Genomic DNA, 25,942 nt, shown 5'->3' on the forward strand with positions numbered 1-25,942 from the left:
ATCCTCATCAGAAGTTAATTTCAAGAAAGATCTTTTCTCCCAATAGTATTAAAAAATACAACTGGACAAGAAACCATCTTGGAGACCCTGTAACCTTGAATTTTGGAGGTGCCGAGATACTAAAAATCCCATTTCCGTTGATGCTTCTGGCTTGAGAGATCGAAGAACGCTCCACTGAGCCATGAGAGTCATGAACCATCTGTATCCACTCCCTGTTGTCACAGGAATCTTTCTGCAAAAGAAGAACCACAGGGAAACCCAGTGACCAGCTGGAAGGACACTGACACTGCTCCCCCATCCCAAATCTGATGTGGGGGGGGTTCTGTATCCATTTCTTCTGAGGATGGGGTCTCCCAGGGCTTCTGAGGAGACACAGACCCAGAGCTGGACCGATCCTAACATCCCAGAGCGTTGGCATGTGCTGAAACTCTTGTCCTCTGCTGCAGTTTCAGTGGGGAGCAGAGCACAAGGCTCAGTGACAGTCTGGGGCGCAAACACAAGGGATTCTGAAGAAAAGCTTTTCTCTCAAATTCTGAAATGGGTTCTGGAGTCTTCCAGTCTTGCAGATGCTCAAACCCCAATCGGGCACGGCCATGAGCTCTCTGCCCTGCCTGACCCCATTTTAAGCAGGAGATTTAGACTAGGTGATCTCCAGAGGTCCCTTCCAACCTCAACTATTCTGTGATCCTAAACTGTAGACTCCAGAACTTGTTTCCTCCTATTCACAACACCTACTGTGTCTCCTCCAGTTGCCCATGCATGTCTGTAAGGTCTTTTGAGATGTTCCACCAGGCTTCCACTCCAAAAAGAGCTCAGCCTTTGCCCAGGTCCTGCCAGGCCCACACAGATGTCCTGAGGAAACCATCCTAAATGGCATCAGACACCTACACATGAGCAACCCGGCCTCACAGCAAGTGTCCAAGTGACTTTTGGACATGAGACTTGAAGACTCACCAGCTTCTTGGCAAGCTTATTGTCTTTCTTGACGGCTTCTCTGATGAAAGACAGAGCTGCATAGAACTGCTCAAACCCAGCTGAGGAACTCAGGTCTAACACTATGGGGGCACAGGCAGCCATGGCATCACGGAAGAACCTCACTTTGTCGATATCCATGTCGTTTTCACCCGCGGAAATCGATGCCAGCTCCACAAATACAGGGATTTCTGTCTTGTCTGGGGAAAAAAATGAAGAAAAGAGAAAAATACAGGAGACGGTTGAGGAATTTCTCTGCTCTGATTCATCTAACACTGTCTTGGACGCGGGGACAGAGAGGTCTCCCTCTGTTGCTGCATCTGATGACTTCCTTCCTTCCAGCCCACCTTTTATTATGGTCTTGATCCAGGAGGTAAAACCTTTCCTTGCACATTCCAGAAGTTCCTCCAAAAACTCCAAGACTCCCTGGGGAATGTCACTCAAGTTTGTTTTCACCTTCATTAAGTCTTGCGTCATAAAATCAAGTTGCTTATTCTTGAATTCCTGCTCTTCCTGGACAGAAAAAAAAAAGAGAAACAAAACGTGGCCATTGGGAAGAGAGTGAAAGAAGCTCAGTTTTGCCTCTTCCTCCCCAAACAAGATGAGGTCTTGGCCTCAAACCCAAGTCTGCTCTTGAATTCATCCCTGTAGGCCTCCATAATGAATAGGGAGAAGCAACTGGAAGGAATTCCTTCAGTGTATCACTCAAGTCTGGTTGAGGAGGAACCTGACAGGATTTAATCAGAAGGTTCCACGTGTGGCCTTCCACACATCGACTTGTGCACCTGGATTTCCCCAAGAGTACCCAACACGGTGCCCATGCGCTTCCTACGTACGTATTTTGTCAGGTCACTGAGAATCAGGAAGTCTCCCTCCAGCTGAAGCATCTGCCTCAGAGCATCGATCATCTTGGCAGTGTTCACCACCTTCGAGAGGGTCAGGTAGTTTTCAATCCTCTCCACCACACCTGCGATCCAGTGAGCTTTTCCATCCCTTAGCCCTTCGCTCTTCTCCATGATTTTTAACTCCTCCAGGAGCTGATCCTTCTCTTCCAGCAGCTTCTCAAACAGGCTCTGCACTGTGCTGAGGGTGATGGAGAAGTCTTTGAGGGACAGGTAGGTTTTCTGAAACGTAGCGATGGCTGGCTTATAAATTTTTTCTTTAACATCTTCTACCGAGAAAACTTGATCTTCAGGGTCTGTGGCTTTGATTTCCTCTGCTTTCATCTTCCACAGCCGACGGAAACAGTGGCTTTTCTCCACGACGGAAAGTTTTTTCATCATGTCGCTGTAATCGTAGAGGATGTGCAACTCCATTTCACTCTTGCCATCAGTGGAGAACTTTTGCACTGACATCTGATCCTTAAAACTTCCCTTGTCCACGATGCTTTTCTCCACGGGACTTCTATCCACTAAACCAGGTGGGAACAAGAAGAAGGAACTCACTCATGCATCTCTCCACCAACAAAGATGAGCTCTGAAGTCAACGGGTTCCCTGATCCCATTTCCCTCCCACCCACTGTGAGACTATATTTTAGGAAACGTCTCCCCACTCAAGAACCACAGAAGAAGCTCTGTTAACCCAGCTGGTACCTTTTATCATGTCCTCTATGCTACGGCACAGGCGGAGAAAGGAGCATCTTTGCTGCTTCTGCTCTTCCAGTTGCTCAAACTCAAGCTTCCGGATCTCCAGCACTTTTGTTATACACTTGGAGAAAGAGTGTTCTGGAAAAAAAACCACCCGGCCATGAAGGAGAACCCGTTGGAAAGAGAAGAGCTGCAGGAACATAACTCTTGCCATCAAAAGAGAGATGAGTGTTTCGGTTTGCAGAAAGCCTGTGGCCTCTTCCCACAGCACCTCTGCTGTCAAACCCACCAAAAATATCAATGAAGTTTGTTCTCAGAGCAGAATTTGGAGGACTTCCCCCCAAAACCAAGAAAAATATTGATAATATTTATTCTTGGAGCAGAATTTTGAGGATTTTCCCTTCAAAACCACCAAAAATATCAATAAAGTATATTCTCAGAGCAGAATTTGGAGGACTTGCCCTTAAAAACACCAAAAATATTGATAAAGTTTGTTCTCAGAGCCGAATGTGGAGGACTCGTCCCAAAAACCAAGAAAAATATCGATAAAAGTTTATTCTTGGAGCAGAATTTGGAGGGCTCTCCCCCTTTCCTCTGGGTTTTAATCGGATAGAGACAGCACTTGAGACGGGCCTGAAGGCACAGTGAGTAACCAGGAGCTACACCACTGCGATCCTTGGAATAAATTCCACTAAACTTTAATAGCAGTCAAAATTCCCAGCATTTTCACTCCTTCCTGCTTCTCAAATTGCTTAAAATCACCTGTGACCAGCTGTTCCATTTTTACTCCTGGTTTTCAGACTCCAATCGCAGATAAATTTTGGTTTTCTTTATGTTTTAGATAATTATCCAGGAGATATGTCTCCTGTTGGCCACGTAACTATGACAACACATCCCAGTTGGAAACTCCAAACTTACCACAGGTGCACAGTATCTTCTTAAATGGCTCCTTACGCGTTAAGATGTCAGAGAGGATATTGCAGGGAATGTCTCCAAGGAGAACGCGACGTCCCAGAAACGTGAAGAACGTGCACACCTGGGAAAGGAGGATTTTCGCACCATCGCTGAGCTTAACTGGACTCCAATTGCGCTCCAATTCTTCTGTAAAATAAATGAAATTTGGTGAAAGACAGCCAGCAATTTTTCTCCTGTGTTTCTTTTGAAGGCAGGTCCTCAGGGAGAACCTGCAGCTTCGAGTTCATGGGGGTCCATCACCCCACTGGTGCGGAGGACAGATGTGTGGTTGCTCTCTAGCTCAACCATCAAAACCAACATGTTGGGAAAAGCCCAAATTTCCTTTGGGAAAACCTGGTATCTCCCACTGCCTGAAACAAACCACGGGGACCGCCTAGAAAACGACAGGGACCACCTAGAAAACCACAGGAACCACCTAGAAAATCTCAGGGGCCCCTTAGGAGATTGCATCTGAGGCTGGGCAGCCAGCTCCCGTGGAAAAGGAGGGCTTCCAAGAGGGACTGAGGCACAGAAGACACTGGGTGGCTTTGTCCTGGCCAAGAGGAGGTGAAGGGACAATTCCACCGCAGCCAAAAGCTACTATGAGAAGCGCAGCTACAGAGACAACAAGCCCAGAGTGGTTTTGATGGTGCCAGAAGTTGCAGCAGGGAGCAACAGTCATAAGTTGTCCTCTCCTCCATCACCTGATCAAAGACGGGTCAACACCAGCCTCAGACCATGTTTTGTTCAACCATGGAAACCCTCCAAGTGTGGTGATGCCACCACCTCTCTCTTGTCCTAACGCTTGACCATCTTTGTCTGGACACACTCTGACTCTGTCACGTCCTGACACTCGTTGAATGCGCAACGAAGCAGCGTTGGGACAGGATAAAGAAATCCAGATAGTTTCTCTGCTCCTGGAATGAAGCTTCATTTTTCTAGCGTGGAAGATTACTATTTTTTCCCTCCTCTCATTTTGTGTCATCAACAAAATCGGAAGGTCCCTGCGAAAAGACCTGGTCTTCCCATCTGGCTCACTTAAAAATCCAAGAGCTTCTCCGAAGCAAGCGCTCAGCGGACACTCACGGATGGTGGAAAGGAGATCGCAGACCATGGGAGTGTTGAGCAGGTTTGTGAGAACAGGGCCAGTGGTCTCATCAAACGCGTTGATGCTTCCCAGCCCCTTCATCTCCCAACATGTTTTCTCCACGAGAACAGAAAGCACCTTCCCAACAGTGGGTTTTTTTGCCTTGTGGAACAGAGGTAGCATGGATTTCATCCTGGATTTTTTCATGGATTCCTGGAAAGATAAGAAATTTCTTTAGCAGCTTTGTGGACTCACGGTTGTTTCAGAACGAACTTTCCCCACTCTCTTAACCCAGCACAGCTCAGTAAGAGTTGGCCAAGAAGCATGAAGAGGCCTCCAGCAGCCCAAGGAGCAGTGGCAGCTCTCCTACCTCGCTCTTGTCGAGGACTCCAATCCACTGGATGATGTGATTCGCAAAGCAGGTCTCCAACTCCAAGTCATAGTTCTTCTCTGTCTTCAGGAAAGCCCCGTAGAAGTCCATGAGATGTTTGTCACTAACCTAGGGCAAGGAAATGCTTCCGAGGCAGCTGCTTTCTCAGTCCTTACCAGCCTGCTCGACTTCCACCACCAAAATGGTGACTGAGACAAAACCAAACATGGCAAAGACCAGGAGCATCAGCCAACTCCAGCCGGACGGTCTCCACAACTCACCATCTGCAGCCAGTTCTCAAACATGTTGCAGATCATGCCTCGCCACTCCTTGGTCCACCCCGTGCAAAGGATCTTCACCGAGAGCAGCTGCTGCCACCTCTACGAAGGAAGAGCCAAACCCATCAGCTGACCTTGAGGAACACACAGATCTACCAAGCGTTGTCGCTCACGTTGGTCTCTGGGTCTCATCACTCACCTCAACCTTCTTCAGGAAGGACTTCTCATCCGTGGGTGCCCTGTGGAACCGCTTGTCAAGCCATGGCTTCATCAAACATGAAAATTCTTGAAACCTTTCTGCTGAAGTAAACTGCTGGAACTCCTTGAGAAGGTGAAGAAGAAGAGTGGGCCAGAAGCTCTGGGCTCTCCTCGGCTACAAACGGGAGGCTATGTCCTCATGACAGAAGCCACGGACCTTGTTCTCACCTTGTTCGCTTGTAGCGAATCCGCTTTGCTGACAAACATCCCGAGCACCCGCAGCATCGCCATCATGGAGCTGAACGACAACCACGTCATCAGCACCTGCAGCAGGTGCTTCAGCAAGATGTACACCAAGTTCAGACACTGCAAGACCTCGTGCTCGTTCATGGACTTCAGTGGTTGCACCGAAGACTCCGACGGGCACCTGTGAACATGAGAAAGGACCAGACACTTCTTGCAGTTGCCTACACAGTCGCTACCTGACCACAGCCACTGCCGGCAGCTGGGAGACACGGGCAGGTTCACAGGACACGACTCTTGTGGGTCTCCACACTCTCCAGCCATGGTGGGGTCAACGACATCAAAAATTTAACGGGCCAACCACAGCAGCCACCCTCCCTCTGCCCCATCAGGGCTCCATCTCTCCCTCCCCAGACCCTTGTGGAGGTGTCACTCCTCTCAAGAAGCCCCTCACTCACGAGTCCTTGCACCAGGAGTTCACCCTAGTGCTGATGATGTCCAAAGCCACGTTCAATTCGTCTTCCTGAAAAGAGGACAGAAAGACATCAAGGACAGAAGTGAAAAGGCTTCTGCTCCCACAGCCGAGGAGCTTCCACGCGCAAACACTACAGCAGGAAGTTTTCTGGCAAGATTAAAGGGATTTCCATCCTTCTGGTCCCAGGATTCAGCTCTAGCCCCAGGTTCCTACAACTAAGTCCTTCAGTCCTGCTGAAAATCTCTGTAGGAACCACGGACACGTTCTGGCCCACATTTAAACAGCCCCACACCACTCTCTGCAGAGCAGAAGAAGGTCTTTCACAAGTCAGTTGTCCTTACATGCACTTGGGACGAGGATTTACTGATTTCCAGGATGCGCTCGTACAAGGTGTCCAAGAGCAGCTGGAGTGGAAGCCAAATGTCAGGCAAAGGGTCCTTGGTGAGGTTCCTCGTGGCCACCATATCCACCACCACCTTTGCCAGCGGAGCACATCTTCTAATCAAGGTCTTGTGCACGTCTATCATCTTCAGGACTTTCCTAGGAAAGCACGTCAAGAACATCAGATGGACTTCGGAGGACCAGGAGGCACGTTGGTGGCGCCTCAGATGGCACCATGACTGGTAGACACAGTGGGGACCTACAGGCAGGGTGGCTGGGGGCTGGAAGGAGGAGCTGGGTTTGACAGCGAGTGACTCTACACGGCAAAGCAGGAATTTTTGGGAGATTTACCCATCTAAAGGCCATTAGGACAAAACTCAGGGTTCAAGTTGACCTTGACAGCCTGGAGAAGTGAGCCCAGGCCAACCTCATGAAGTTCAACAAGGGCAAGTGTGAGGTCCTGCACTTGGGTCAGGGCAACGCTTTTGGAGTGAAAGAGGATGGATCTAGATCGGACTTAAGGAAGAAACGTTGTACGATGAAGGTGGTGAGACACTGGAACAGGTTGCCCAGAGACACTGTGGGTGCCTCATCACTAGACGTGTTCAAGGTCAGATGGGACAAGGCTTTGAGAAACCTGATCTAGTAGAAGATGACAGAAAGGGTTGGGTTGGAATTGGATTGGAAGTGGCCTTCAAAAACCATCTAGTCTAACTGCTCTTCAAGGATCTAGTCCAACTGCCCTGTCATGGACAGGAACATCTTCCCCATCACCGGGAGTGTTCAAGGTCAGGCTGGAGGAGGCTATGAACAACCTGATCTAGCGGAAAATCAGAATGAGTTGGGTTTGGGTTGGAAGGGACCTTCAAGGATCACCTAGTCCAAGCCCCCTGCCGTGGACAGGGACATCTTGCCCATCATTGGTGCAGGTCAAGGTCAGGCTGGATGGGGTTTTGAGCAGCCTGATCTACTGGAAGGTGTCCCTGCCCATGGCAGAGGTGGTTGGAACTAGATGATCTTCAAGGTCCCTTTCAACCCAAACCATTCTAGGATTCTATGATCTTTGAAGGTCCTTTCCAAGTCATCCTCTCCCCAGGACTGCTCCCATCCAGCTGTCTGGATAAGACCACACAGCACCCAACTCCATCCTCCTCATAAGGTCCACCAGCACTCTTTCAACAACCCACAGGGCAGGAGATCCAGCATGCCAAGGAGAAGGGGCAGCTCCTTGAGAAGCCACCAAGCAGAAGGAATGAAAAGCGCTTTGAAGAGCAGGACAGTTCATCACCCTGATCCCGCCTCAGCTTTTCAGACCCACCTTTGCTTCTCTTTGTCCTTCCTCAGCTGTAAGAAGGCTTCTAAAGGAAGTTTGTCTGGGTGGAAGGGGTCGTCTGTCTTCTCCTTGATCGCATAGAGGAGCGGGACCAACCAGATCCACAAAGTGCCATTAATGGTCTTGAGACACATTTCCTTCAGAGATGGAAAGTATTTGCTGCAAAAAAAAAAAGTCCAAAAAAAGTCAAACTTCCCAAAGTGACCTCTGGGATACCGGCGGGAGACGTGTGCCTATGCGGGACGGAGTCTTCTCCCACAGCCCACAATAGGATTCATCCTGCCCACAGGCAGCTGCCTGGAAAGAGCTTGGTTCAAGACATCTCCAGAGGACAATCAATATCAAGAGACGTTGGATGCTCTTCAAGGTGCCCAGGGTACCCAAGATGGACTCACTAGGCTGGAAGCATCTACAGGTTTACGGATGCTCAAAGATCCCTTTGGGATAGCACATGGCACCCAAAGTGACACGAGGGGACACCTGAGCTGAGCCCTGGCCCTCTGAAAGTGACGTTGCTCCAAGTGAGCAGGTTGACAAACGTCAATTACCTTTTTCCTCTCAGTTCTTCGTATTTGTCTTGGGAGAACCGGATGACCTGGAGGCACTCTTCGGCCTCAGTGATGGATGCCGAGGTGAGGGAAAGGTGATAGCGAAATGAGATGTGAAAGGCGAAGAGGAGCCTTGGAAGTTTATGTTCCTCATTGTGCAGACGCTTGATGATTGTTTGGATGAAGGCACTGATACTGTTTTCCACCTGGACAACAAAAATAAGGAAAGGGCGTTTCACCAGGCTGGGCAAGATGGTTTTTCTCTGAGAACAGCTTGGTCCAGGGAGGAAGACAGGAGGTGGAAGATGCTGTTGACCAGGGGCACCTTGTGTGGCACCTCTCTAGGGAGAAAGTATTTATTCCTGGTGCCACACATCCATCCAAGAAGGTCCAACGTGCTAAATACAGCAGGCAGGAGAAGGTTCTTCACTTCCCCCCTCGGACATCCAACCCATTCCCCCAAAATGACGGACATCACTTTGTCAGCTCCTCAGAGGTTTTGGTGGACACTTACCGCTTCCACATCCGCACTGTAGAATATCACAGAGTCTTTCTTGGCGACGTCCCCAAGAGAAACTATGATGCTCCCCTTGTACCTCTCGAGTTTCCTCTCTATATCCTCAAGGGATTTCCAGGAAGTGCCATGAGCAAAGAAATCCTGCACCAGGTATTCCCTCTGGATGTCGCACCTGGGCTCCCTTCTGGAGACACTTTTCCAAAACGAGGTGCTGCTGCCGAGGAGACTGCATTCGACGTGTTCGAAGAAGGTCCACTTTCCTGGAGGAAAAAGGAAGAGTTCAGGAGTGAAACATAGACACCAAATACAGCCGAAGCCCCCGAAAGCACGAAACCCTCCATGCGTTTCTCCAGCCCAAGAGGTGCCACCCATTTTCCAGATGGATGGGTGGGTGGGTGCCGACCATTGAGTTTTATTACAAGGGGGGGAAAAAGCTTCTTTTGTACGAGCAGTTCGGAAACGCGCGGCACAAACCCAAAAATGAACCAGGTGAACCTTCAGCTGTCCCCTCCAGTCATGACTTTGGGATAAAAGCATTTACCGTCTGCTTTGATCTCCGTCTTGGGTATATACATGACACGATACAATTCAGCGTTTCTGTCCTTCAAGTTCTCCGGGATGTCGGCGTTCTCGGGAGAAATGCGCTCTAATTTAGTGTCTCTCTCCTCTCGGTAGGTGTTCACGAGGGCATATTTATAGAAGATGACTCCTTGTTGCAGGCAAGAAATGGGTATGCTGGCACTGCCCGTGATCAGTCTGTCTCTGGAAGAGGAAGAGAAGGAGCTCATTCATATTGGTCAACCCCAGGCCAACATTCAAGTTTTGGCTCATCTGTCGTTGGCCTTCAAACCGTAGGGGAGAAATCCACAGCTGGGTTCATCAACCAGGGGACTAATTAAATCCATTGGCCCAGCTTGGATCCTGACATGGGGCTGACAGATCCCAGCCCAGCCAGAACAGCAGCTCCATGAGTGATGGGCAGACTGGAGGAGCCACCACTGAGTGCTACGACTCCACTGGGATGTCTCTATTTGGGGGTTCACCTCCAGCCTCTGTAGGAAGCTGCTGCGAGGTCCTTCAGCCCAGAACTGAACCTCCCAAAGGAAAACAGCAGTAGAAACAACTCCTCAGCGTAAATTCCACCATCATTTTTTTTTACCTTTTCTCCATCTTGGCGAATTCTTCGCAGAGGCCAGGCTCTTTGCAGATGACAACGCAGATCTTGTAATTGGTGTCAACCTTCTGAGATTCTGACAGCACAGCAACAAACTCCAGGGTCATCATATCTTCCGGTTGGTGACGTCCACCAAACAGATAGGAGCTGGGCTGGCAGCTATTGGAAAACAGGTGGTGGGTCTCCACTGTGTCCTCCTGCCACCATCCCCCTTCCTCGTCTTCACCTGCTCCATCACTCACATCCACTTCAGCTGGCTGTTGGCCGACACTCCCAGAGGTTGTGCGTCCCCTGCGTCATCACCTCCCGCCCTGTTGAAGACCCCTCGGTTACTCCGAGGTATTTTGGAAAGATCCAGATGCTTCAGAGTGAGCACCCCCATTTGGGTGTGGGAAGAGGATGCAGAAGGACATCCTGGGGGTCTCTCTATGCCAACGGGAGGTGGGATTTGGGGACCTAATGATGCCCAAGCTGCACCTCTTCCCGTGATGGCCATTCACCCAGGGAGCTGGTGGCCCTCCAGCCCTCATAACAAACCTTCTGGAAGGTCCTGGGCCTTCTCTGCTCTCCTGGTCATCTGCAACCAAGGAGAAAGCATCAATTAACACCTCCAAAGAAGGTGGCAAGCCAAAAAAAGGTAGAAACCGGGGTTCACCAAGGAGAGGGGCCCTCCTGACAGCTTGGGCATGGTCTTCATGAAAGAAGAACCCCAACTCGCTGTAAGAGTGAGGTCTTCACTGTCCTCCCAAGCTTCACCTGCACTCAGGCACAGCCCTGCTGAGGACAGATGGGCAGTGAGGCTGGCAGAGTGAGGGCAGTCACTGGCACGGCCCATCATGTCTTCCTCCCTGTCCTCCTCCTCAGGCAGGTCCTGGGCAAAGCCCAGGAGGCTTTTTGGTGTGGTGTCACCAAGAGCCTCCACCTCCTAATCAGGTCCTGTCACCCAGGACCACTCCCGACACGACTCGGCACCTGGTTTATCATCAGAGAACACGATGCGACGGAGGAAACACCCTCACCAGTACCTGCGCCATTGAGGTTCCCCTTGTTTGTCATCTCTGTTCTCTTAACATGACCTGGGACCTTTGCCTGGAGAAAAGAAAAATGGGAAGAGTTGAAGGAAAAAACCATGAAGTTTGAAAGCTGAGAGCTCAAAGGACCAGAGAGACAAAGGGCTGGACAGGGTGTTCTTCTGCTCCTATCACTTGTAGAGCACTAAGCTCCAAAATCCAGGCCAGCAACACTGACCTGGCATGGAAAACTCAGCCCTTGTCCTCCGAGAGCTTTGGCCATGAGCTTCAAAATCCACAGTGGACTCACCGGACTCCTGAGACACTTCTGCTCCTGCGTTCCCAACGCTCCCTGAGGATGGACACCAGCATTCTGGTAATTCTCCTTCTCCACTGACCCATAGCAACGCGCCGGGATCTGCTGGAGCTCGATCTCATCTCGTGGTGGGACTGCAGGAGTCTGGGAAGGAGAAGAACAGTTACTGGAGGTCACAAGAACTTCTGGAGGAACACTGGAGTTTCCTCAGAGCCCAACGTGGCCATGACCACAGGTACAACGCCTCCAAGACGAGAACCTGGCCAGCACAGGACCTCTTTGGCAATGTCAGGCCCTCAGAGATACCTCACACCAACCCAGCGGTGCCCAAACATTCCCTGTCAGGTCCCAAAACTCACGTGCATGCACGTGCCTGGACTAATTACGCAATTTTTTGATTTAAAATGAGCTCTTTTCTTTCTAATTGTCTTTTCCCGTGGAGGACTGGCCTGGGTCTGACCAGGGACAGAGTTAAATTTTCTCTGCAGCAGCCCGTAGGATGTTGGTTTGCAGCCAAAATGGCAAAAACAACAGGCGGATGTCGGAGGTTGTGCCAAAGAGCGTGTGGGCGAGACCTCTGTGCCTCAGTCCCCCGGTAAAACCCCAGGTCAGCTGAGCCATCGTCACAAACATCCGTCTTGAGAAACTGAGATGGATGCTCCAACGCTTCACGCTCTCCTCACTCGATCAGGGATTTCTGGGAGATGCCTTAAACAAACTGGTTCCGCCGGGCCACCGAAGTGGGGGAGCGGCAGAGAACGGCGAGTCCACCTTCTGCATTAACTCCCCTGTCCTGAGCCGAGGCTATGAACCCACCACCAGGACCCCCTGCATCCCCCAGACCCATTTCGCGAACTTCCATGAGGAACAACTGCGTGAACAGCTCATACCAGGGTGATGGCGATAAAGGGGGGTGAACCCACCACCAGGAGTCAGAAACGGTGCGCTGGCAGCCCAGGAAGCCAACGGGATCCTGACCTGCACCCAAACAGCGTGGGCAGCAGGTCCAGGGAGGAGATTCTGCCCCTCTGCTCTGCTCTCCTGAGACCCCCCTGCAGTGCTGCGTTCAGCTCCGGGGTCTCCAACACAAGAAAGACATGGATGATGGGAGACATCCATGGGGACTGTTGGAGCGGGGCCAGAGGAGGCCACGAAGATGATCCGAGGGCTGGAGCACCTCTGCTATGAAGACAGTTGAAGAGAGTTGGGGCTGTTCAGCCTGGAGAAAAGAAGGCTCCGGGAAGACCTTCCAGCACCTTCTAGTACCTGAAGGGCCTACAGGAAAGCTGGAGAGGGGCTTTGGACAAGGGCGTGGAGTGACAGGACACGGGGCAATGGATTTAAACTGAAAGAGGGGAGATTTCGATGGGATCTAAGGAAGAAATTCTTCCCTCTGAGGGTGGTGAGGCACTGGAGCAGGTTGCTCAGAGAAGCTGTGGCTGCCCCATCCCTGCAAGTGTTCCAGGCCAGGTTGGATGAGGCTTTGGGCAACCTGGTGTAGTGGAGGGTGTCCCTGCTCATGGCAGGGAGATTGGAACTGGATGATCTTGGAGGTCCCTTCCAACCCAAACCATTCCATGATTCTGTGATCTGTTCCCGCCTGACATCATCCTTCACAATAAAAAAAAAAAAAAACACAAACAAAAAAACTCGGGGAATTTGAGTGTTCAGGGTGGTTGGTTGAGTTTTTCTAAACCAGGGACCCGGCAGGGAGGCGGCTGAGCGATTTCCTCCATGTCGTTTCGTTTCCTGTAATTTGTCTCACTTTGACTTGGCTTCGTAAACGTGTTTTTATCTCCCCCAACAAGTTGCTTTCACTTTCCCTTGAGGAAGTATCGTCGTTGTTAACAAAATGAACGGATCCCACCAAGACCCCGAGACTGATCCGGAGTCGGTGACCATCCATGTGGTGCTTTGCTGAGAAACAGAAGTTGCTCAGACCCCAAAATTTGACATTTTTGCTAGAAAAAAAACCTTGATTTTGAGCTCCTGAGGAGTTTCATGCACCCACCTCGTGTTCGCTGAGGGATGCGGGGACCGGATCCTGCCCGCAGCGGTCGTCTTTCCATGCACCCACCTCGTGTTCGCTGAGGGATGCGGGGACCGGATCCTGCCCGCAGCGGTCGTCTTTCCATGCACCCACCTCGTGTTCACCGAGGGATGCGGGGACCGGATCCTGCCCGCAGCGGTCGTCTTTCCATGCACCCACCTCGTGTTCGCTGAGGGATGCGGGGACTGGATCCTGCCCGCAGCGGTCGTCTTTCCATGCACCCACCTCATGTTCGGTGAGGGATGCGGGGACCAGATCCTGCCCGCAGCGGTCGTCTTTCCATGCACCCACCTCATGTTCGGTGAGGGATGCGGGGACCAGATCCTGCCCGCAGCGGTCGTCTTTGTCTGCCATCAGCGGATCCACCGGCGATGCCTCTGAAAACGAAGCGTCGCAGGCAGGATGTGAGCGAGGAGCCGCTCTCGCTCCCGTGTTTTCCCTGCCCTGATCCCATCGGGATCTGTCTCCGCTGCGGCGGTACCTGACTCACTGCTGAGAACCTCCCAGGAGTCATCACCGTCGGATGTGTGGTCCCCTGTCACCTGCTCTGGGCTTGGCTCGATATCCTCACATCCCTCGGGAACGGAGTGGTGGTTGTCAGACGCCATCGGACGCGTCTCGGGGTTGTCGTGACCTTCATCCGCAGCCGAGGGTCCGCCCTCACCCTCCTCGGGGAACTGGGGCTGCGGGTGCAGCTCTTCTCCTCCTCCATCACCACCGGAGCCCTCCATCGCGGCGGTTGGCTCCTGGGGGAGACACTTCAGCACCAAAACCCGGGAGTCCGAGGGCACACGGGGCCGGGGCTCGACCGACGGAGCTTTTGGGCGCAGAAACACCCCTTGAAAGAGCTGGGGGGCTCTGAGATACCGATGTAGGAAGCTTTTTGGGCTCAGAAACGTACATTTAGGGGGTCTGAGGCTCAGAAACAGCAATTTCGGAGGCCCAGGGCTGTGGAACAGCTGTTTGAGGAACTCCAGCGATTTAGGGAGGGTTTGGATCAGAAAGAGCGATTTAGGGATGTTTGAGATCAGAAACAGCTATTTAGGAAGGTTTTGGGCTCAGAAACAGCAATTTAGGGAGGTTTTGGATCAGAAACAGCAGTTTAGGGAGCTTTGAGGCTCAGAAACACCAGCTTAGGGAGCTTTGGGGCTGAGAAACAGCCGTTTAGGGAGCTTCGGGGCTCAAAAACACTGGCTTAGCGAGAATTTGGGCTCAGAAACATACATTTAGGGGACTGGAGGCTGAGAAACAGTGATTTTGGGAGATTTTGGGCTCAGAAACAGTGATTTTGGGAGATTTTGGGCTCAGAAACAGTGATTTAGGGAGCTTAGGCTCGAGAAACACCAATTTAGGGGGCTTTGGGGCTCAGAGACACCGACTTAATGAGCTTTTGGGCTCAGAAGCAGCTGTTTAAGTGGGTTTGAGGCTCTGAAATACCATTTTTTGGGAGATTTTGGGCTCAGAAACAGTGATTTAGGGAGCTTTAGGGCTCCAAAAATACTCAAAAATACTCAAATAGGGGTTCAAAAATACTGATTTACTGGCTTTTGGGGCTCAAAACAAGCCATCTGGGGAGCTTCTCAGCTCAGAAACAGCAGTTTAGGGAGCTTTGGGGCTCAGAAGGAGCAATTTATGAAGATTTTGGGCTCAGAAACAGCAACTTAGGAAGCTTTGGGGCTCAGAAACACCTTTTTGGGGTGTTTGAGACCCAGAACCGCCATTTAGGAAGCTGAGGGCTGACAAACAGCAATTTAAGGAGTTTGAGGATCAGAAACACCAATTTAGCAAGATCAGGAGCTCAGAAACAGCCATTTAGGGACATTTTCAGCTCAGAAACAACAATCTAAGGAGCTTTGGTGCTCAGAAACATACATTTAGGGAGTTTGAGCAGCTCTTTAGGGGGTTTGAGACTCTGAAATACCATTTTTTTTTAGATTTTGGGCTCAGAAACAGCAATTTAGGGGGGCTTAGGGCTGAGAAACACTGATTTAGGGAGCTTCTGGTCTCAGAAACACCCATTTTGGTATATTTTTGGCCCAGAAACACTGTTCTAAGAGAGCTTTTGGGCTCAGAAACAGCCTTTTAGGGGGTATGAGGTGCAGAAACAGCCATTTAGGGATCTTTGGGGCTCAGAAGCAGCGATTCAGGGAGATTTGGGGCTCTGAAAAATACTTTTAGAGCTTTTGAGGCTCAGAAACAGTGATTTAGGCAGCATAAGGCTGAGAAACACCAATTAAGAGACATTTGGGTTCTGAAACACCTCTGGGGAAATTTTCAGCTCAGAAACAGCGACTTAGGGAGCTTTGGGGCTCGGAAACAGCCATTAGGGGGTTCGAGGCTCAGGAACACCAATTTAAAGATCTTTGGGGTCTCAGAAACAGTGACTTACTATCTTTTGGGGCTCAAAAATAGCAGTTCGGGGAGCTTTGGGGCTCAGAAACAGCCATTTAGGGAGTTTTAGGGCTCAGAAAGAGGAATTTAGGGAGACTTGGTGCTCAGAAACACTAACTTAGGGAGCTTTGGGCCAAAGAAACAGCGATTTGGGGAGCTTTGGGCTCAGAAACACTAATTTAGGGAGCTTTGGGCCAAAGAAACAGCGATTTGGGGAGCTTTGGGCTCAGAAACAGCAGTTCAGAGCTTTGAGGATCGGAAACACCAATGCAGCAAGCTTAGGAACTCAGAAACAGAAATTTAGGGAGATTTGGGACTCAGAAACACCGATTTGACGAGCTTTGGTGCTCAGAAATGTACATTTAGGGGGTTTGAGGCTCAGAAACAGCCATTTAGGGGGGCTTAGGGCTGAGAAACACCGATTTAGGGAGATCTGAGCATCAGAAACACCGGCACAGGGAGTTTTGGGGCTCAGAAGGAGCAATTTAGGGAGCTTCGAGTCCTGGAAAAAGCCATTCCGAGGGCTTTGGGGCTCAGAAACAGGGATTTCGGGAGCAGGGAATCATCAGGGGGAGCGGAGGGAACGCCGCCGCGCCGCTTTACCTGCACGGAGTCCGGGGCCGAGTGGCTGCACGGTGACGACGTGACCACCGAGGCTCAGTGCCGGCACGCTGACCGTGACCTTCCTCGCCGCGATCTTCCTCAGCGCAGTGCTGCCCGCACCCCGTCCGGCAGATACAGCCCGCCCCCTTATATAGCCCCCGCGCCCCGCCCCACAAAATCACCTCATTTCTGCCGGTTTTATCCTATTTCTCAGAAACGGCTCCAAAACAGAAAGCGAAAGTTTCCCGGCAGGAAGGGAGCAGCTCACTGCTTCTGGCTGAGCTCTGGCCATCACCCCAGTGCTGGGGGGTGGGGGGGGTACTGGTTTCCTTCCTGCTCGGCTTCAGTGGTCGGGGACCCCCTCCCCACAAAGTGACGGTGGCAAAGGGTGGGGGGTGATGTCCGTGGGAGCCGACGCAGAGCTGCCCAGCAGAGCCCCCGGCGCTGGGAGGTGTCAGCGGAGCCCCCGGTGAGGCGGTGGTGCCCATGGTGGGGGGAGGTGTCGGAGGAGCTCCATGGTGCTGGGAGGAGGGGCAGTGGTGAAGCCACGCCCCCACATGCCACACCTGCGAGTGCACACGCATGAACACGCGTGAACATGTGTGCCCCTCGTGTGCAGCTGGGGGGGGACACACTCCTTTACCTCTCCCCACCAGCTCCCTTCCCCCTCCTGAACACCCAGCCCTGGCAGCCCCTCCCCTTCTGCCCCATGGCCCCGCCTCCTTCTCCACAGCCCCTCCCCTGCTCCCCCATGGCCCCGCCTCCTTCTGCACAGCCCCTCCCCTTCTGCCCCATGGCCCCGCCTCCTTCTGCACAGCCCCTCCCCTTCTGCCCCATGGCCCCGCCTCCTTCTGCACAGCCCCTCCCCCGCTCCCCCATGGCCCCGCCTCCTTCTGCACAGCCCCTCCCCCGCTCCCATGGCCCCGCCTCCTTCTGCACAGCCCCTCCCCCTGCTCCCCCATGGCCCCGCCTCCTTCTGCACAGCCCCTCCCCCGCTCCCCCATGGCCCCGCCTCCTTCTCCACAGCCCCTCCCCCTGCTCCCCCATGGCCCCGCCTCCTTCTGCACAGCCCCTCCCCCCACTCCCCCATGGCCCCGCCTCCTTCTGCACAGCCCCTCCCCCCACTCCCCCATGGCCCCCCCTCCCCATGACCCCGTCCCCTTGCCCAAAAATTCCCTACTCCACCCTGTGGCCCCGCCCCCTTCCCCATGGCCCTCCTCCCTCCTGAGACCCCGCCCCATTCCCCATAACCCCGCCCCCTGCCCCACATGGCTCCGCCCCTTCCCACAGGACAGCCTATCCCTCACACTGACCCCTCCCACTTCCCCCCCAGGCCCCGCCCCCTCCCCATCCCTCCCCCTTTCTCCTGACACAGCCCCTCCCCCCTCACAGGCCCCTCCCTCCCGGCAACACCCCCTGGTGCCCTCCCGCCCCCGGTAACCCCCCCGCCCCATCCCTGGGGTGTCCCAGTGTGCCCCAGTGTGCCCCAGTTTGTCCCCAGTGTCCCCAGTGTGTCCCCAGTGTGCCCCAGTGTGCCCCAGTGTGCCCCAGTTTGTCCCCAGTGTGCCCCAGTGTGTCCCCAGTGCGCCGCAGTGTGCCCCAGTGTGCCCAGTGTGAAACGCGTTCCCGGGACCCGTGTCAGTACAGGACAGTGACGCACAACCGGGCGGCGGGGAGCGCGGCGCTTGCCCGGGACGAGCAGCAGTGAAAGGCGGCTGGAGACCTTGACTGGTCATGAGGTTTTTGCAAAATTCAAACGGAACATCAAGTTGTGAAATATCCTGATTTTGCTGCTAACCCAACCGCGTTGGTTCCATAGGAGGAAGTCAGTGTTCCATAAGCTACAGCCGAGACCTCGCAATCGCAGCGTTACATCCATCAGGAATTCAAGGGGAAAGGGGGGATCGACGGGGGGATGGGAGTGGGAACAGGCACAGGGCCATAGCAGCTCTGCGAAATGTTGGCAGTTATAAATGCCGATCCCTGCGGTGGGACACGGCTGCCCGACGGGAAGGCCGGCAGGAGAGACAAGGCAAGCGGCAGCAAGGCTGTAACTCGCGACCCGCACCTCGGCCGGGAGACACGGGCTGGGCGGGAAGGGCCAGCCGGAGCTGACATCGGTCTGCGGGCAGGGACGGGGGGACAGCCGGGTGTCCGCCCACGGACAGGCCGGGCTGGAACCGGTTTGGCTCTGCGAACGCAGCCAAATCAGGGATTTTAGGGAAGAGGTGAAAAGTGCACAGTGAGGAAGACCTCCGGCCTTCATCCTGAAGACCCCTGCCCACGACCACCAGGAGGCGTGTGGAGGAGGAGCCTGAGGCGGATCCTGAGGCGGGGATTATGGAAATGGTTTCCTGGGAGAGACTGACGTTTTGGGGGGGCTATGAGTGTGTTTGTATAAATACAAGAAAACTGCCACGGCGGGGGGGCGTCTTGGTGGAGCGGAGACTCCCGGCGCACCCAGCGCCGTTTGCTTTTATTCGCCTAATAAATGGGAAACTGCAGTTGAAATCCTGCTTGGGACCGACTTATTTGCCACACCAGTGTGTCCCAGTGTGTCCCCAGTGTGTCCCCAGTGTGTCCCAGTGTGTCCCCAGTGTGCCTCCTGTGTCCCCCCACCCCGCGCTGGGACACCCCCCGGGACTCTGTCCCCCCCGCGCGCTCGCCGTTCCCGCCCTCCGCCGCCGCCGGGACTACACTTCCCGTCGTGCCCCGCGGCCGGAAAAGGGGCGGAGCTTCCGCCTCCTCCGCGTTCCCGGCAGCCTCCGCGGCCGCCGCGCGCCGTCACGATGGAGGAGCTGGGGCTGCTCGGGGAGAAGGCGCAGGTTGGGCCCCCCCGCTGTGGGTGCCCCCCCACCTCTGGGTGCCCCCCCGATCTCTGGGTGCCCCCCCCACCTCTGGGTGCCCCCCCCATCTCTGGGTGCTCCCCCCACCTCTGGGTGCCCCCCCGATCTCTGGGTGCCCCTCCCCATCTCTGGGTGCTCCCCTCCATCTCTGGGTGCCCCCCCCCACCTCTGGGTGCCGCCCCCATCTCTGGGTGCCCCCCCCGATCTCTGGGTGCCCCCCCCATCTCTGGGTGCCCCCCCATCTCTGGGTGCCCTCCCCCCCGCTCTGGGTGCCCCCCCCGCCCCCGGGTGCCCCCCCCCCATCTCTGGGTGCCCCCCCCATCTCTGGGTGCTCCCCCCCCATCTCTGGGTGCCCCCCCCCATCTCTGGGTGCTCCCCCCCCCATCTCTGGGTGCTCCCCCCCCCATCTCTGGGTGCCCCCCCCATCTCTGGGTGCCCTCCCCCCATCTCTGGGTGCCCTCCCCCATCTCTGGGTGCTCCCCCTCCCATCTCTGGGTGCTCCCCCCCCCATCTCTGGGTGCCCCCCCCATCTCTGGGGTCCCCCCCATCTCTGGGTGCCCTCCCCCCATCTCTGGGTGCCCTCCCCCATCTCTGGGTGCCCTCCCCCCATCTCTGGGTGCCCCTCCCATCTCTGGGCACCCACCCCACCTCTCCCCCCTCTGTCCCCCCCAGGACGAGGTGCCAGCGCTGAGCGCCCCCCGCCCCCCCACCGCCCTCCCCTTCCTGGTGCCGGAGCCGGAGGACCTGGAGGACCTTTACAGCCGCTACAAGGTGGGGGGAGCCCGGGGGGGTCCCATGGCCCCCCCTGACCCCTGTCCCCGCAGAAGCTGCAGCAGGAGCTGGAGTTCCTGGAGGTGCAGGAGGAGTACATCAAGGACGAGCAGAAGAACTTCAAGAAGGAGTTTCTCCACGCGCAGGAGGAGGTGAAGAGGATCCAGAGCATCCCGCTGGTCATCGGGCAGTTCTTGGAGGCCGTCGACCAGAACACCGCCATCGTGGGCTCCACCACCGGTGGGGGGGATGTGGGATGGGGTGGGGGTGGTCATGGGGTGGTGGGGACGTGGGAGTGGGCCTGGGAGGTTGGAGGTGGTCATGGAGGATCAGATGTGGTGGGGACATGGGGATGGGATTGGGGTGGTCATGGGGTGGGGGGGATGTAGGGGTGGGCCTGGGGTGGTTAGATGTGATGGAGATGGACGTGGAGGGTTGAGGATGGTTGTGGAGTGGTTAAATGTGGTGCGGATGTGCGTGGGGGGTTGGAGGTGGCCGTAGGGGGCAGGGGTGGTGGGGATGGCTGTGGAGATTGGGGGTGGTCATGGAGTGGTTAGATGTAGTGGACATGGACGTGGAAGGTTGGAGGTGGCGATGAGGGGTCCAGAGTGGTGGGGACATGGAGATGGGTGTGGAGAGCTGAGGGTGGTCGTGGGGGTCAGGGGTGGTGGGGACGTGAGGATGGGCGTGGAAGGTGAGGGATGGCCAGAGGAGGACAGAAGAGGGGGATCCACCAGGCACCAATGGCCCACGGTGGGACAGGGACAGTCCCAGAAGGTCACCTGGGACCACACCGAGCACCATGGGGAGGTCACCACCCACCCCAGGGTGCCAGGGCCACCTCCAACTGAGCCGAGAGGGGCCAAGGACAACCTGGCTTGGGGACAACCCTGGTGGGTCACCCCATCCCTGTTCTCCTGCAGGTTCCAACTACTACATGCGGATCCTGAGCACCATCAACCGGGAGCTGCTCAAGCCCAACACCTCGGTGGCCCTGCACAAGCACAGGAACACGCTGGTGGACGTGCTCCCACCCGAGGCCGACAGCAGCACCATGATGCTCACGTCAGGTGGGCCACCGCCACCATGTCCTGGGGCTACCACTGCGTCCCGAGGCCACCACCACCACCGCATCCAGGGGCCACCATCACTGCATGGGGCCACCACCACCACCGCGTCCCGGGGCCACCACTGCCACCGCATCCTGGGGCCACCAGCGTGTCCCGGGGGGCAGAGCACCAGCCAATGGCATCGGTGGTGGGACCAAGGCAGCAAGTTCATGGGTGCTACCAGGTTGGGGAGATGCTGCAGGTTAGACTTACAGAATCATAGAATCATGGAATGGTTTGGGTTGGAAGCGACCTCCAAGATCATCCAATTCCAAGCCCCCTGCCATGGGCAGGGACACCCTCCACTACACCAGGTTGCCCAAAGCCTCATCCTACCTGGCCTGGAACACTTCCAGGGATGGGGCATCTACAACTTCTCTGGGCAACCTGTGCCAGTGCCTCACCACACTCAGAGGGAAGAATTTCTTCCTCAGATCCCATGGAAATCTCCCCTTTTTCAGTTTAAAGCCATCACCCCATGTCCTGTCACTCCACACCTGTGTCCAAAGCCCCTCTCCCGGTTTCCTGTAGCCCCTTCAGGTACTGGAAGGTGCTGAAAGGTCACCCCGGAGCCCTCTCTTCTCCAGGCTGAACAGCCCCAACTCTCTCAGCCTGTCTCCATAGCAGAGGTGCTCCAGCCCTCGGATCATCTCCGTGGCCTCTTCTGGACCCGCTCCAGCAGCTCCATGTCCTTCTTGTGCTGGAGACTGCAGAGCTGAACGCAGTATTCCAGGTGGGGTCTCAAAAGAGCAGAGCAGAGGGGCAGAATCCCCTCCCTCGACCTGCTGCCCACGCTGCTTTTGATGCAGCCCAGGACACGGTTGGCTTTCTGGGCTGCCAGCGCACGGTGCCGGCTCATGTTGAGCTTCTCATCCACCAGCACTCCCAAGTCCTTCTCCTCAGGGCTGCTCTCAATCCATTCTCCGCCCAGCCTGTACTTGTGCTTGGGATTGCCCCGACCCACGTGCAGGACCTTGCACTTGGCCTTGTTGAACTTCATGAGGTTCTCACAGGCCCATCTCTCCAGCCTGTCCAGGTCCCTCTGGATGGCATCCCTTCCCTCCAGCGTGTCCACAACACCACACAGCTTGGTGTCACCTGCAAACGTGCTGAGGGTGCACTCGATCCCACTGACCCTGTCACTGACAAAGATGTTAAATAGCACTGGTCCCAGTACTGACCCCTGAGGAACACCACTCGTCACTGGCCTCCACGTGGACATTGAACCATTGACCACAACTCTTTGAGAGCGACCATCCAGCCAATTCCTTATCCACCGAGTGGTCCATCTGTCAAATGCATGTCTTTCCAGTTTAGAGACAAGGATGTCGTGGGACAGTATCAAAATGATAATTTTGATTTGAATTGATAATTCAGTCAAACGATTGAATGTAAGTAATATCAGTTTGCCATAATTCATTGTCACATAAACCTCTTGGATTTACTCCTGCTGGAGTATTTGATGGCACAATACATAGCTGAGCTTCATCTGCTGCCTGACCTGACGGAGAGCATCATCTACCACCAATTGACAAACTGTGGGACTATTCATCATTCCCTGAGGCAGTACAATCCAATGATATTGTTGCGTGGATTGTTCATTGTTAGGCACTGGAACTGAAAAGGCAAATCTAGGACAATCGTTAGGGTGTAAATAAAAAAAAAAAAAAATAAAAAAAACCCCAATCTTTTAAATCAATCTCCATCAAATGCTAACATTCTGGAATCATAGTAGGATTTGGTACACCTGGTTGTATTGCAATTGGTGACATGATTGCATTAATAGCTCTTAAATCTTTTAATATAAATCTCCATTTTCCTGATTTCTTTGGGATAACAAATATTGGAGTATTCCATGGGCTGGTAGAGGGAGCTCTGTGTCCTAATTTGAGCTGTTCATCGACCAGTTTTTGCTCCCACTCCAGCCGCTCACCTTTTAATGGCCACTGATTGACCCAGACCGGCTTGTCAGTCAACCAGGCCAGCTTTTGTTGGGGCTGGACATCAGTGCCAGAAATTTGTGGTTAGCCTCACATTCCACTGATTCAACAACTCCCGGCCCCATAGTGTCCATGGGACATCGAGAACATGTGGTTTCAAAATAGCTCGTTTGTTCCCTGGGCCTACCACTGACCAGGACTGTGCGCTCCGCTGTGGGGTCTGTGTTCCACCCACCCCGGTCACAGCTGCCAGGGCTGTGCCAGAGGCCGAGAGGGCGGCCAGTCAGATTTTTTCACTATAGATACATCAGCCCCTGTGCCAACTAGGCCAGAAAAAGCCTTCCCATTAATGATTGCTGTTAAAGGAGGTTGTGCAGCCGTGACTTTCCGTGTCCAAAAGTTTTCGGTTGGCCTGTGCTACCCAACACTCCTACACCCCATCTATGTGACATAATGGAGGTGATGTGGTGCTTCGAGGCACCCAAAGCAATTGTGCTATTTTCTCTCCAGCTGGAATAGTGCACGGGGGTGAGGGAGTCTGTGCCAGGGTTTTTATTTCCCCTTTGTGCTCAGAATCAGTTACCCCCAGGAGTACAAATGATCCTGATTTCGTGGTGGATGATTGTCCCAGTGATTTCAGTGCACATAATCCTTGTGGTATAGGACCAAAGACACCAGTAGGAATTAAATTCACTGACGTGTCAGTGATTGCTGTTGATCAAACATTTCACTGCCAATATCTCTGCTTTCCAGTGTTCCCAGCCCACATTCTGACACGCCTTTATTAAATCTGCAATTGTTTTTGCCTGATTTCTAATAGGACCAATAGCTCGCCAGCAGCCTGCGTTAGCATTTTCCATCCCTAACTGGAATGCCAACACATCTGCAGCAGCTGGATTTTCTGTTTGTCTCTGAAGTGCCGTTTGCAGCCGATCACGGAAATGTCCGTAAGGTTCCCGTGCTCCCTGCCGGGTGGAAGCCAAGGAAACCTCCCCTGTCCCAAAATTGGGGACACGCCTCAATGCTCTCAGAGCCAATCCAGTCAGTTGTTGGAAAGCCACCTGCTGTAACCCTGCCTGTGCCTGATCTTGACTGATGTGTGACATCTTATCCATCCCAAAATGCTTAGTCATTGGAGCTAGATCATCTTTTCATCAATTTAAGAAATTTAACACCTATAAGGCTTTAGCTATTCTTTCGTTGGGAGATTTCCCCATCATTCTCCCTTCTTGTCTTAAAAGCATATTCTCCAAAGTACCATGTGCGTGTTCTATGATCGCTTGCCCAGTAAGATTGCAAAGAATACCAGTAACATGCTCAATACCTCATGATGACAAAAATACGTGTGTCTGATAAGAAGTGTATGCCAAAGTTCCTGCGAGCGCAAACCACGAGGATTAACACCATTCACTGGTGGCATGAACATATTTCGACAGGTACTACACAATTGTACGATTGAGTGGGCTTGCTGTCGTGTTACACCAAATTGTCACCTCACAGCATCAGCATTCTGACGGTAGCAGTCAGGCGAGGTTTGTGCCTGCATGAGCGAGTTTGGTACCAGAGCTGCACTCGTGAGAGGCTCAGCTCGCCTGTTCCCTTCTGCTGCAGGCCCTGGCAGCGCGGTGCGCGCTGCAGGTGTGCGATGGAATAGGCAGGTTTATGGTTTGCAACACTGATATTAACTGTTGGAACTGCTGGAACAAAGAGGATTAGTTATTCCCGCGATGCCGATGGAGACGATCCAAGTTACGATGTGCTGTCTCTCCGTCAAACCCGGGCCCCGGGCGGCAGCCAAGCGGCCGCTCTCCCGGCGCGGCCCCCGGGGAGGCAGGGGGAGTGGGGAGGCAGGGGGAGTGGGGAGGCAGGGGGAGCGCCGATGTACCGACATCATTGGAAGTGGGGGGAGGGGAAATAAGTCTGGCTCTTGTTCGGGGTCCTGGATCAAAAGGATTCCATGTTGACTTTTCCAGGCTGGCAGCTCCACACAGTTTGTCTGCTGGTGGGCTGTGGGGGAGGGAGGGATGGGGCTGCTGGTGCTGCCAGGGCTGCTGGGGGAGGTGGACACCGACACTCCCTCGCCCCCGCTCTCTCCCACCCTGCCCTTCAACACCTCGAACACAGCACGCCGGGCTGTCAGCTGTCACTGTGCGGCGGCATCCCCACGGGTGGCTGCGTCCCAAAGTTTAACGTCCATAGTGTCCCAACTCCTTGTCATCTAGATATTTGAAGAGTTTGCTTCTGGTACGTGGGCCGGTACCCAAACCAGGAGTGCCAGGAGTTTTATCAAGTCGGTACTGTTGACAGTGCCGTTCTGTTTCTCTAGCACTTTTGTCAGCGCTTTAAATACAGACTTATGTTCTGTTGAAGCCGTGCTTCTCGTCGTTCCCAGTTGCTTACCTCCTACCGTTGAGGTAATTGTCGCTTTTTCTCTTTCAGTTCCTATTTCTTTGTGTCTCCTGACATGGAAGACCCCATCATCCCTGGCTGCGCACCTGTATCCTGCAGATGTCACTGGTCCAGACTCTTCAGCTCTCATATCCCGCTGATAATTTTGGTCTGGGCCGCTCAGCTCTCAACTGCTGATTCGTCCAGCCAGGCTCCGCTACTGTTTGCTCGCATTCCACGACTCAAAGGCCCGTCAGTGAACTGAAATATCAGGTCCCTGTTCGGGCGCCATTTACAGCAGCTGAATGCACAGACTCCATAGACGTGATCCCAGAGACGTTTATTACAATTTACAAGCAGCTTTTATAGATCATTTTTCCAGCCACGATGTGCCCACGCGCC

At 53.9% G+C, this 25,942-nt stretch overlaps 2 protein-coding genes across 2 annotated transcripts in view; one reads left to right on the forward strand and one right to left on the reverse strand.

The window, feature by feature from the left end:
- The window catches only part of LOC147526006 (E3 ubiquitin-protein ligase rnf213-alpha-like), a 48,126-nt gene extending 31,594 nt beyond the window's left edge, over positions 1 to 16,532 (reverse strand). The window contains exons 1-25 of the mRNA XM_086630619.1: positions 16,487 to 16,532; positions 13,974 to 14,250; positions 13,454 to 13,869; positions 11,437 to 11,586; positions 11,142 to 11,205; positions 10,654 to 10,693; positions 10,359 to 10,427; positions 10,102 to 10,275; positions 9,484 to 9,704; positions 8,940 to 9,202; positions 8,426 to 8,631; positions 7,863 to 8,036; positions 6,505 to 6,703; positions 6,147 to 6,211; positions 5,674 to 5,872; positions 5,447 to 5,569; positions 5,251 to 5,349; positions 4,970 to 5,098; positions 4,599 to 4,812; positions 3,477 to 3,659; positions 2,565 to 2,696; positions 1,809 to 2,383; positions 1,320 to 1,485; positions 955 to 1,172; positions 95 to 232 (exon numbers count right to left, since the gene is read on the reverse strand). Of these exons, the coding sequence (XP_086486745.1) occupies positions 95 to 232; positions 955 to 1,172; positions 1,320 to 1,485; positions 1,809 to 2,383; positions 2,565 to 2,696; positions 3,477 to 3,659; positions 4,599 to 4,812; positions 4,970 to 5,098; positions 5,251 to 5,349; positions 5,447 to 5,569; positions 5,674 to 5,872; positions 6,147 to 6,211; positions 6,505 to 6,703; positions 7,863 to 8,036; positions 8,426 to 8,631; positions 8,940 to 9,202; positions 9,484 to 9,704; positions 10,102 to 10,275; positions 10,359 to 10,427; positions 10,654 to 10,693; positions 11,142 to 11,205; positions 11,437 to 11,586; positions 13,454 to 13,869; positions 13,974 to 14,223 (4,467 nt within the window). The 5' untranslated portion in view covers positions 14,224 to 14,250; positions 16,487 to 16,532. The remainder of the gene's footprint in view (positions 1 to 94; positions 233 to 954; positions 1,173 to 1,319; positions 1,486 to 1,808; positions 2,384 to 2,564; positions 2,697 to 3,476; positions 3,660 to 4,598; positions 4,813 to 4,969; positions 5,099 to 5,250; positions 5,350 to 5,446; positions 5,570 to 5,673; positions 5,873 to 6,146; positions 6,212 to 6,504; positions 6,704 to 7,862; positions 8,037 to 8,425; positions 8,632 to 8,939; positions 9,203 to 9,483; positions 9,705 to 10,101; positions 10,276 to 10,358; positions 10,428 to 10,653; positions 10,694 to 11,141; positions 11,206 to 11,436; positions 11,587 to 13,453; positions 13,870 to 13,973; positions 14,251 to 16,486) is intronic.
- A 2,743-nt stretch (positions 16,533 to 19,275) lies between these two features.
- On the forward strand, positions 19,276 to 23,753 carry LOC147526007 (26S proteasome regulatory subunit 6B-like). Its single transcript, XM_086630590.1, has 5 exons — positions 19,276 to 19,311; positions 20,005 to 20,103; positions 20,157 to 20,343; positions 21,027 to 21,396; positions 23,726 to 23,753. The coding sequence occupies exons 1-5, from the start codon at positions 19,276 to 19,278 to the stop codon at positions 23,751 to 23,753; spliced, it is 720 nt and encodes a 239-aa protein (XP_086486716.1).
- The last annotated feature ends 2,189 nt before the right edge of the window (positions 23,754 to 25,942 follow it).

Source organism: Tauraco erythrolophus, unplaced genomic scaffold, assembly GCF_009769465.1.
Source record: "Tauraco erythrolophus isolate bTauEry1 unplaced genomic scaffold, bTauEry1.pri scaffold_40_arrow_ctg1, whole genome shotgun sequence".
In the NCBI taxonomy this organism is placed as follows: domain Eukaryota; kingdom Metazoa; phylum Chordata; class Aves; order Musophagiformes; family Musophagidae; genus Tauraco; species Tauraco erythrolophus.